At 36.4% G+C, this 12,498-nt stretch overlaps 1 protein-coding gene across 3 annotated transcripts in view; it reads left to right on the forward strand.

Moving 5' to 3' along the window:
* Positions 1-12,498, forward strand: part of PTPRZ1 (protein tyrosine phosphatase receptor type Z1) — a 174,375-nt gene that overhangs the window by 141,871 nt on the left and 20,006 nt on the right. For 2 of the 3 annotated variants that reach the window (XM_060108768.1, XM_060108766.1), the window contains exons 14-17: positions 5,404-5,495; positions 8,477-8,562; positions 11,451-11,471; positions 11,640-11,736. In XM_060108768.1, coding sequence (XP_059964751.1) covers positions 5,404-5,495; positions 8,477-8,562; positions 11,451-11,471; positions 11,640-11,736 — 296 coding nt within the window. The remainder of the gene's footprint in view (positions 1-5,403; positions 5,496-8,476; positions 8,563-11,450; positions 11,472-11,639; positions 11,737-12,498) is intronic. The other variant, XM_060108767.1, reaches the window with a different exon arrangement.

A 12,498-nucleotide genomic window follows, 5' to 3' on the forward strand; every position in this document is an offset into this window, starting at 1 on the left:
TGAATTACAAAATGACAATGTTAGTGCATTCTTCAAGGTTTGTGTGAATTATTCAAATTCCAGTGTAGCTGCATTTGTGAGCAATATGATTTCACTATCCAATATGGAAACATTTTCGACCTTTGTGGAAACTACAGCCTGTAGAAAGGTTTAAAAATCTGATGGCATACCAACAAGAGTCCTAATAGGTGTATGGTCCTTATACGTTTTTCCAGTTTATATATTAAAACACTTTTCTGACCTAATTCTTTAGGAGAAAAAATAATCGCAAAGTGGTATAATAAATCCTCTCTTTTGTCTAATGTATCTAACTCGGTCTCTCATGTTTTGTGTAAACCTTGAGAAGAAGCATGTCGTAGCAGGAAGACAGAACAAATCAGAGGTGATAAATCTGGATCCCTTTCCCAGTTCTTCCTGACATTTGTTATATGGCCTTGGGCAAGTCACTTACCCATCTAGGAATGAAACTTTCCTCTTTTTACCATTTGGGGGGAAAGATCATCTTTAAGATTGCAGTCAGACTTTCTTTAGGGTCTCTGTGATGAATACAGCATGATGAATGTTGTTTCATATTTGTATAAGGACCCAAAAAAATGGAATCATAATTACACGTTTCTAGCTTTTAATTCTAAATACTGTGATGAAAAGGTGTAAATTAAATAATCAGATTAACATTGATTGATAGGACCTATGTCTATAAGTTTAAAACAGTCATCACTTTTTTCCTCATGGCTGAGTGATAATTAGCAGGAGACATAGTTATCAACACTTAGCACACAGACGTGAAGACATTCACTGCTGATACAGAACAGATGGACCATTAGATATTGAATCTTGTCATACATTAAATAATATGCCTTGAAATTATTTTCCAGATGTTTTAAGGTATAATTTACGTGAGCCAAATCATAGGTTTTAAAACGCAAAATTACTTCCATAAGGAATATTTTCAAGAAGTTCTTTTTAAAAACAACAAAGGGTAAATTTTGGAGAGCTTTTTTAATAGTTAGAATCTGAAAAATACCAAGGCTATATTCAACAAAACAGCACCCCATCAAAAGCTATATAGAACAGAACTTTCCATAGACACACTTGTTCTGGCTGGGGAGAGTGGGAAGAGAAGCAATATGAATTCTCTCTTGATCTTAACTTTAAATTTTTGGGTCACTAGTAGCTACTAACCCAGAATGGAGGCCTCCCAGTACCATGCTGCCTTTTAAGTAGAATGTCACTTCCTAGGTAAGACTGTACTATAAAGTGTATCTAAGCCATGTACAGATGATCTTCATCCAGAATTTATCCTGTACTATTTTAATTTTAATTTTTCCCACTTTTAAGCTTATTGGTATGATTTATAAGGTTCTTTTGTTACTTATTAATGCAAGTAACATTACAAGACCACTTATTTTCTAAAACCAACAAATGTTTGATTACATAGCTGAAAAGTATAGAGCTGGTATATACCCAGATACTACAATGCATATTAGCAACATGTTAAACCACTATACTAATATGTTTTAATTTACCTTTTCCTATTCTAAGAGATGCTACCTTCTTCCCATTCTCTCAGACACATCCTCCATCCATCCATCCATCCATCTCTCCATTCTTTTTTCTCTAGCTATGTATTCCACCTCTCCCTCCCAAATGTTTTGAAATTTTAGGTTAATCTCATTTGAGGCTCAGGTAGGCAAGAGAGTCTAGGATGCAGCTGAATACTTTATGGTTGGTGGAATTTACTTACTACTGGAAATCCATCTAATCATTCAACACTTAATACCTATTGTACTCCTGGCATTGCATTAAAAATTGAGTCTACGGGGGCTTCCCCGGTGGCACAGTGGTTGAGAATCTGCCTGCTAATGCAGGGGACACGGGTTCGAGCCCTGGTCTGGGAGGATCCCACATGCCGCGGAGCAACTAGGCCCGTGAGCCACACTACTGAGCCTGTGTGTCTGGAGCCTGTGCTCCGCAACAAGAGAGGCCGCGATAGTGAGAGGCCCGCGCACCGCGATGAAGAGTGGCCCACGCTTGCCACAACTAGAGAAAGCCCTCGCACAGAAACGAAGACCCAACACAGGAAAAATAAATAAAATAAATTAATAAACTCCTACCCCCAACATCTTCTAAAAAAAAAAAAAAAAAAAAATTGAGTCTACGTAAATCAAAAGACATGGCCCCATCTTTAAAAAAAACAAAACATAATGAGGATAAAAGCACAAAACAAATATACTGCAAAATACTATAACCACCAATTAATTAAAATATTTAAAATAAAATAATGGAGAATAATGTCCAGGAAGTGAAGGTCATCCTTGGATTAATTTAGCATACTTTTCAAAGCAGTCTTAAGGTGAGTGTGAATGGAGATTTGCGTTGGGTACAATAGAAACAGAAGCTGGAGTGCAAGAGTCTGCTTAGGAAATGAGAGGCTGTTTCACAGAGAAGAAACCACTGAGTTGTCTTTAAAAAGGAAGTGTTTGCATGGCACATTAGTGACTGAGGCATTTTGGTCAGAAGAACCATGTTTAAAGCAGGGAGGAGAATCACTGAGTTAGAGCAGGAAAAGACATGTTCAATGATCTACAACATGTTTGCGTTATTGGATATAAACTTCAAGGAGAAAAGTCAAAAAAGGTTTGGATCACAGATAGGTAGGGTTTAGGTATTAAAAGATTTGGGGTACTATAATCTAAAAATCTGTAAAGCACAGAACTAGAGCCAATATGTCAAAGTAACAGGGAGATAGATTTGGGGCTCGATACAAAAAAAATATCAACAGTAGGAGGCGTAACATTGGAAAAGGAGGGTCTCCTCTTTGGGTACCATTTGGAGATACTTGCAAGGGAATGAGTTTTGAGTTAGTACAAGAAATGTCTAGTAACTAAAGATGGTTCATAAGGAAGTAAGCTCCTTGTCACTGAAGGTATTCAAACTGGGTCTTTTTAATATGTCAGAGATGCTAGGGAAGGGACTCTTGTATCAGCTGTGATATTGCACTAGGTCCCTTAAGGTACTTTACAACTTTAAGATTCATTGAAAAATAAATAGAAACCCTTTCAACCGGCTTGTGTAACCATATTTTAGAGGAATCAAGGAGGTTTTAATTCAGAGATCTTAAAAGCAGGTGTATCAAATCCAGTGTTTCCATATCAGTGTGTCAGAAAATACTACATCTGTGGTTACACAGGTAAGCCACACTTTCCATGTAGTTCCTGCTCCAGTCTGGTGTCAATTCTGCTCAAATCTGGACTTTCAGTAGGATAGTTTCTTTATCATGAGACCTGTGACCCTCATCTTTCCCATTTCTCATGAGTCTGCCATGCTCTTTCCCCTTTCCAGGATATGAACTTCGCTCAGGGTCCCTTTGACCCCACATTGCAGTTGATTCTACATCCACTCGTCTTCCTCCTACATCACCTCTTCTCTGTTGCAGACATTCCTGTGTTCTGTCAGTTATCTATGCTCTCACAGGCTTGATTATTAAAGGTTATAACATCACAGCAGAGGGCTAGTTTTTTGCTATGCATATCGTCGCCTTTGAATTTTTTTTGGCTGTGATATTATATAATTTTGTACTATTCATAATTATAGCAGTGAATTCATTGAGCAAATATTTCAGGGCACCTACAACATGCCAGACATTATTCTTAGCACTGAAGACTAACAGTGCCTTAAGACAAAGTACCTGTTGCCCTTTGGGGGCTTACATTCTGTTGAGGGAGGACCAACATTATGAAACATGAATAAACAAATATATAAATAAAGTATTTCAGACAGTGATAAGTGCCACAAAGCAAACAAAAGGGGGAAGAATAGTGACTTGGCTGGCAGGGCTGGTACTTTTAGCTCAGGTGGTCAGAGAAGGGCTCTCAGAGGATGTGGCATTTTAGCCAATGCATAAATGATGGGAAAGAGGCAAGTGGCCAGAGAGAACATCAAGAACCAGGGCCCTGAGATGATCCTGGCGAGTTTCTTAGCGGGAGAAAGAAAGGACCAGTGGACTAGAGCCTAGTGGGGGCAGGAAGGAGTTGTAGGAGGTGAAACCGCTGGGGTGCGAGGGGACCAGGTGGCAGAGGGTCTTCTAGCCCTTGCTGAAATAATGGAATATCATTCTAATTCCAGTGGGAAGCCACTGAAGAATTCTATGCAGGAAAATGATTATTGAAAAAAATATCACAAATTGAAGTGTGTCGGGCCTCCCTGGTGGCGCAGTGGTTAAGAGTCCGCCTGCCGATGCAGGGGATACGGGTTCGTGCCCCGGTCTGGGAGGATCCCATATGCCGCGGAGCGGCTGGGCCCGTGAGCCATGGCCGCTGAGCCTGCGCATCCGGAGCCTGTGCTCCGCAACGGGAGAGGCCACAACAGTGAGAGGCCCGCATACCGCAAAAAGAAAAAGAAAAAAAAAATTGAAGTGTGTCATGTAAGAACAAATGTTATGTTAAAGCTCATTAGGATAAATACCCTGTCGCTCGGATCTTTTAAATGGAAAATGAGATTGGCATTTTCACTCAAACAGATATTTCCATTTAAACTTAACCACTCATGAGTAATGCTTCAAATAAATTAAATGACCCACATCAAAGAGTGTCATTAGCAGTTTTAATTTAAAAATCTTTTAAATTAAAGATAGTTTGCATTAGTTTACAGCAGCAGTTGGTTCTTTGCTCTTCTCAATTGTTTGTAGTGAGAGATGTTACTCTTATTATCTGAATGAAAATAGATTCAGGTGACATTTTAGGTCATGGTTGTCGTTGATTCCAGATATATTCATACTCAAAACTCTCATCAAGGCTAGCATCTGATGGAGGGAAAATCACCCCTGTTTTTGGTTATATGCTCACTATTTCCTCACTTCGTTTTGTTATTACTGCATTATCATACTTAAAATATAAAGCTGCCTTCTTTTTTCATCAAAATGTTACCACAGTAGAATTTCATTTCTACATGGTCACAGCTTGCTGCCTTTTGCTAGCAGCTGAATATCCTCAGAACGGCATGGTCCCTTAAATATTGAGTGAAAATAGCTTTGGACAGGCTTTCTTTTCCACTCTGGTCCTGTCCAAGATGGCAAGACATCCTGGTATACAGCAACAGTGGAAGAGTAACTAGGGCATGGAGGTGTCCGACTCCTTGGCACCAACTGCCAAGTTCAAGTGTCATCTCTGCTTATACCATGTCTTATATCTTCTCAGTCTTCTTCATCTGGTACAGGTAAAGCTGAGATAAATTTGGAGGCTATAAAATTCTCTAATAACTGTGTTTTGTAAAAGTAGGTGATAAGTAGATGATTTCCACTTATGTTTTAATTCTGGAGATTTCTATCGTAATCTTTAAGCATCTCGGAAGTTGTCTTGCTGACCATGCCAGCTAGTAGTATAAATTGCTTTCTTTTCTTTCCAGGAAATGTTTCCAGACTGCACACTTTTACTTAGAGGACAGTACATCCCCTCGAGTAATATCCACACCTCCAACACCTATCTTTCCAATTTCAGGTAATAGCTTAAAGTGTGACCCTGAGTAGCTGGTAGACGTTAAATGAAAAGTGTGATGTTGGAAGGTTTTTCCTTATTGGAGTACTTTGCAAATGGCTATAATGTAGATTAGTAAATGTTTGTGTTGCCCAAAATAGTATGTATCAGTCATTCAGGTTTATAACTTGTTCTTGTTAATTTTGAACATTCTTGGGACTTCCCTGGTGGCACAATGGTTAACAATCCACCTGCCAATGCAGGGGACACGGGTTCGAGCCCTGGTCCAGGAAGATCCCACATGCCGCAGAGCAGCTAAGCCCGTGCGCTACAACTGCTGAGCCTGCGCTCTAGAGCCCGTGAGCCACAACTACTGAGCCCACATGCCTAGAGCCCATGCTCCACAACAAGAGAAGCCACCACAATGAGAAGTCCATGCACCGCAATGAAGAGTAGCCCCCGCTCGCCGCAACTAGAGAAAGCCCGTGCACAGCAACGAAGACCTAACGCAGCCAATAAATTAATTATTTAATTAATTTTTTAAAGTAATTAATAAAAAAATGTTTTGAACAGTCTTAACCATACAGGTAATGTGGCAAAATAATTTATAGTTGTTCAGATGTTATATGTTAAAGAACATAAATATTTATAGCAATAAAATATCAGTAAGGAATAATGCTGACTTTCAGTCATTTGCATTCCTTTAATGGAAACCTAAACAACAAAAGTCAGACTAAATCATTGCAGTAAGGATGGACAGGACAAAAACCACAAAAATAAGGATAAAGTTTAGTTCCCTTCTGATTATCTGAGTGTATGTGAGAAAAGGTTTCTTAACTACATTACGGGAAAAAAAAGAAATTTTAAGATGGTGAGGGTAGAAGAAAAACATGAGCACAAAGAATGTGTGGTTGCCGGAAATACTTTAAGTAAAAATGTCAGTTGTATCCCTGGGAAAACATCAACTCTTTTATCAGAACTTACCTAGTTAACAATATTCAAAAATTAACCAGGGTCATTTTAAGACCCTTACTGACCCTAGAGTTCACACTGTAACTAAGGTCACAGACACTTACTGAATTAACATTTTATAACATTTCAGAATGAAAAGTGGTAACAATTAAAAAAAAAAGTTTTCTAGAAACGTGCGAATTAAGGAAGCAGAACTGGAGGACAGATGACAAGACAAGGACATGGAGAGTCACCAAACCAGGGAAAGCAAATGGAGACATTCCACTCTACATCTTTGTACAGAAGCCTCTTTTAAAATTGTCTGAGATGCCATATGTTATTGCTTGAGGCTCAAATTCTACATGAAGTTATCTTCTGAAGTCTCATGATTTAAAAAACAAAAAGAAGAGAAGCATTTTCCTTGTAATTTGCAACAGGCATAGAAATAAGAAGTGTTTTGCTCTTTTACCTCTTTTATCAACTATCAACTCTGTGTCTTTAACCACCACTGTTTTGTTTTTCTAGTTTATATTAAACTTCTTTCTATTTCTTTTAGTGTAGCACAATTTCTCATTAACATATTTAGAATTTTGAGACCAATTGCTCTTGGCTATCTGTTGTGTTTAGTGCCCTTCACTTTCAAACATACCTCTTCTACATATCCTGTCAGCATGGGTATGCAAATTAACTATACCATTATCCAAAGTCCAACACAGTTTATTATTAACAATAAATAAAATAATCCAAAATCAGGTTGTCCAGGAAATCCAGAATCCCCTGTTCTACTTCTTAGAAGAATGGTGATCAAGGGCATATCCTCCTTTTACTTGCAGACCAATTCGTAAAAGAATTACCAAAAGACATGATGGCAAATGAGAAGTAGTCAGTTTGCTTGTGGAAAGAGGTTAGCTGTGCAGGATAATATCCGTGGTTTTGATGAAGCTTTACTAGGAGAACTAACGATTTAGATGTGACAAGTTATTTCTGTTTTCTTGTCTAATTATAAAAGCTACTTCTAGGCAAGATCCTTCTGTAGGTGTGAAGGTGGAATTACACCTTTGTCTAGTGTTTCTTAAGGTTAACTCGCTAATTCAATTTTAGCATTCAGGTATACTCATCTAAAAGAGAACAGATGGATTCTAATTTTTTTAAAATCAACAAATTCTTGGTAACTGAAGCTTAAAAATATTAAATGGCCTAGATGCTGAACATCTGTTGATGTAAATAACTGGTTCTAGTGAAATGTGTTTGATGTTTCCTTGTCAGAGGAAGGAAATTGTGAATTTGCACACTGTGAACTAGTAATATGTTTAATCTAAGAAAGTCTTTCCAGGAAAAAAAAAGAAAAAAACAGAACCAGGTAAAATAATTTGGCCCCTTCACAATTAATTAACAGATCCAATGACTTTGTTTACATAGCATATTTTTAAGTTAGAACTCTTGAAATTTTACAGATTAAAAGTCCCAAAGGTTTTTGACATTATCCTTAATGAATAGTCTGCATATAAATGTTTTCTATTATTTATAGAAAGAAGGAAAAAAATGTTTTCAAATGTAAACATCTGACTATTTATCGGAGAGGCATTAAACTGTACAATTTTATAAAACTGAAATTTCACGATATATTATGTTTAGTCCAGGGTAAAATTGAAAATATATTATTTCTGCATTTTTTCCCCAGAATTTGCAGGCAACTCCCACTCATGTTAAAGAAAGTTATCCATAAAGAGATGCAGTCCATTGATAAGAAGTGAGGCTGTGGTATTATTTGTAACTTAACATTGAAAATTAAGTTTCTCTTTAGAGTATGAAAGGAAAAGAGATTCCTGAACAAATCAGAATTCTAAAATGCAGGTTATGATCGAAAGTAAGTATAGAGAAAATTGGTAATTGTTGCTGAATATTTCTTTGAACATAGATTCCGTCAGGATTATAGGAATAAGTGAACTTTGAAGTTGTTTTAGAAGAAGGCTCTTTATAAATCCCTATAAATGAGAGGCACGTTTATTTCTGTTGAATTATCCTTTCCAACCTGATTTTTTTTATTCACTTAGATGATGTTGGAGCAATTCCAGTAAAGCACTTTCCAAAGCATGTTGCAGACTTACATGCAAGTAGTGGGTTTACTGAAGAATTTGAGGTATGATTTTAATATGTCTATTTTAAATAATATGGAAAATAGTAAATTTTTTAAATTCAGCAATAGGCTATTTCTTGACATTGAAACCATTTTCACTTCTAGCAAGATTATTAGTTCCATAATCAATTATGTGTTTAGGATATGTGTTATGGTTATCATACAATTTAGAAAATTAGTTTTCCATTTTAAAATTCAAGTTGTAAAAGTGGAAAAAACAAAAACATGGTTAATTCTCTCCCATAAAATCAGAGCTCTAGTGTTCTTTTTTAAATCTGAATTAGTAACAGATTCCTTTTAATTTCCTAAATTATATAAATTATAGTAAACTAGTAAATTTCATAATTTTCAGCCAAAATACATACAAGTTCTTCATTGTAAGGATTACAACAGTGTAAATGCAGAAGCACTTATTATACAAGGCCTAATAAATATTGTACAAGATAAAACCCCATCTTCTCAAAAAAATATGCATTTCTAAAAAAACATTTGAACTTCACAATCAGTGAAAAATTTTCTAGTATTATTCTGTAAAATACTCTTAGATGGTAGGGGCAGAGAAATTTACTGCAAATTTATCGTGGCCCACGGAACTGTCAGTTAAAGAGCCTTTTCAAAATAGGGTGCCATAAACCAGCAGTTAGAAATAATAACCACAAAACATAAAGTTACTCTTACTGAGCACTCCCTCATATGCGGGTCATTGTACTAGCTGCCTCTACATTCTACCTTCATCCAACTCTGGAAGTTATTTGTTTTTATTTCTATTCATATTGCTGATGAAATCAACTTCCACGGAAGTTAATTAACACCTAATAAATAGCAGGGTTGGGATTCAAACTTAACACTCATGTCCTTTCCATTCTAGACAGCGAGGGATCCCCACCCCCTCCCCAGCCTCTCCCCTTTAGGAAGCATCACATTGCTTTTCTGCCTCCTTACCTCAGCCCCAAGTGCTCAGTTGACCTCCCTCTTTGAAGCCCTTTGAGGTCTGATCCTGATCAGAGGATACACCACCATCCCTAATATACGCAGAAACTGCTTCCCACGAATCAGATCAACAAGAACGTATTTACGGAAGGAAAATGCCAGAGATTAGAAAGCTTTAAGAAACCAAAGGAAAGAGAAATGAAATATGTTTTCACTAAATTAAAAACAGTAGAAATCAGCTAATTTAATCTTAAAAGAAGTCTAAGTCATAGCTACATTGAATAAGAAAGCAGTGTGAAGTGACTACTAAGTAAAGTGGAATAATATGAAGAATTATATTTTTAAAACATCAAATTATTTTTTCCTACCATACTAGAGGTTACTGGATGGTGCAGTATTAACTTGTAGAAACTATCAGGCATCCAACAAACAAAATCACAGTTGCAAAAGGGAGAATATGCTAAGGATGTGTCTAATCTTCCAGATGTTAAAAGCCATAAGGAGGGGCTTCCCTGGTGGCACAGTGGTTAAGAATCCGCCTGCCAACGCAGGGGACACGGGTTCGAGCCCTGGTCCAGGAAGATCCCACATGCTGTGGAGCAACTAAGCCCGTGCGCCACAGCTACTGAGCCTGCGCTCTAGAGCCCGTGAGCCACAACTACTGAAGTGTGCGTGCCTAGAGGCTGTGCTCTGCAACAAGAGAAGCCACTGCAATGAGAAGCCCACACGAAGAGTAGCCCCCGCTCGCGGCAACTAGAGAAAGCCCGCATGCAGCAACAAAGACCCAGCGCAGCCAAAAATAAATAACTTAAAAAAAGAAAAAAAAAGCCATAAGGAAAAATAGACAGTTTATTGTAAAAGTTGCTGATAAGCGTATATACAAAGGCAGATTCACAGTTTTCACAACTATAAAATCATTTTGAATATTATTAAGCAGTTCATAATGATTAAATTAATAAAATAACCTCACATTTTTACTCAAAAAGTATTTTCTTAATTCCATTGCTTTAACTCACAGTCTGATTAAAGAAAACTTTTCATTAACTTAGTAATTAGCTTAATAACTAATAATGCTACACCTCTTCAGTGGTTCATATATTAAATTGTTTTTAAATCTAGAGTCAGAATGACTTGCTCCAGAAGAGGCCTTAAAAGCTTGTTTAGTGAAAGGCTGAGCCATTTTGCTGATGAATCAGATTTATATTTAAGTTATACACTTTCTCAAAAATTATAAAGCTTTCATGTTATTATCTTAATATGTACTAAATAATTGTAAATTCCAAACTAATATATTTAGATAGAAGACATCCCTGGGAAGGATTTTAATTCATTTTAAAAGAGAAATGGCCAAAATAATTTTTCTCTACCCATTGAAGTTTTATTTTAATTAAAAAGAGGTCTACTAATTAAATATGTAGAAAATAGTACTATCTAAATTTTGTTTCAAAAGACATAGTATATATGATAAAAACAAATTTCAGGAGATTTCTAATGTTTTGACAGCTCTACAGACCACCTAATAGGAAACTGTTTACTCTTTAAAATTACTCAAAATAAACAAACAAAAAAATGTACTACTAATTCAGTTTTAAATAGTTCTATCATGATCGAATACAATTATATTTGAATATTAGTAAATCTGACTAGTATGTTAAAATGTGTCATCAAGTATGTGGTTTTTCTCATCAGCATTTTTAAAATTCATCATATAATTATACCACTGTCCCCTTTTAAAAGTGTTATTTTTTTCCTTTTACATAATGTTAAGGTTCCAAGCTGCTAGAAGTTTTGATTTGCATGCAACTGTTTGAAACATTCTGTTTTGTTAGTATTTGACAAATGTATTTATTGCATGATCATGGTTTTCCATTGTAAACCTAATATGAACACTTTCTTTTCTCATTTGTCGTGTGCTGTGGAATTTGATTTCTTTACTTTTTTGGCATTCATTCCCTCATTAGACACTGAAAGAGTTTTACCAGGTAAGGCATTATTTCACTGCATTTTCTTTTAGCCAAGAAATAGTTGTAACATATAAAAAAATTTTTTTGGATAGATTGTTTTGTTTGTTTTGTCTTCCGTAGTATATTTTAAGGCACTTTGTTTGAAAGGATGTGTGTTAAAACGTTACACGTACAATTTCTTTACAGGAGGTGCAGAGCTGTACTGTTGATTTAGGTATCACAGCAGACAGCTCCAATCACCCTGACAATAAGCACAAGAACCGATACATAAATATTGTTGCCTGTAAGTATACCCTGCACTCGACTCTGACTCGTTATCATTGTTTTTGTGGTGCTTTTAGTTCAATGTCCTGAAGTCCTCTGACAGCAGACCTCGGTGTAGCTGTTTCAGGACCTTTGTATCAGGGGATGAGACTTGCGTTAGATAATACAGAGTGTTTTACCACTCCAGTTTAAATACATTCTGCAATTAATGACATCTGTTTCTTTTGAACAAAATCAACTCATATTTTAATCCAGTCCTTTCTTCAGACCCCATGGCCTGTAAATCTGTTCTTATGGTTTTCTGTCATTATTTATATTCCATAGTCCTGTTTTCACTGGAGATCCCCCTACTTGATGTGAATTTACTAATGAAATGGGATTTTCTTTAGACTCTATTTTTTCCTTTCTACCCTTTTCCCTCCTCTCTTGCCATTCTCCCCTGGGGTCTGATAAAGGGTTAATTGGATTCATCCTTTTTATTTCTTCTCTCGCTTTACTACCTTAGCTGACCTCTCTTTTTCTCCTCCATGAGCAGCTTTCTGGCTCTTTTCTTTAGGACAAGTTTACCTATTTTTTTGTATGAAATTAGCATGTTTCTTCCATCTTCTTGCAGCACCTCTTATTTACATCTGTTCCCTTTTATTTTCCTCTATAGCCCCCTCCATTTCTTGAAATCCATCTTCATTCTTCCCCAAAACTTCAGCTTAAATCCTTTCTTATATATTCAGTGGGCCTTCCTAGATTCAGGTGAACAGGGTATTACCAGCTTGGTTATTTAAAT

Source organism: Mesoplodon densirostris, chromosome 9 (assembly GCF_025265405.1).
Source record: "Mesoplodon densirostris isolate mMesDen1 chromosome 9, mMesDen1 primary haplotype, whole genome shotgun sequence".
Classification (NCBI taxonomy): domain Eukaryota; kingdom Metazoa; phylum Chordata; class Mammalia; order Artiodactyla; family Ziphiidae; genus Mesoplodon; species Mesoplodon densirostris.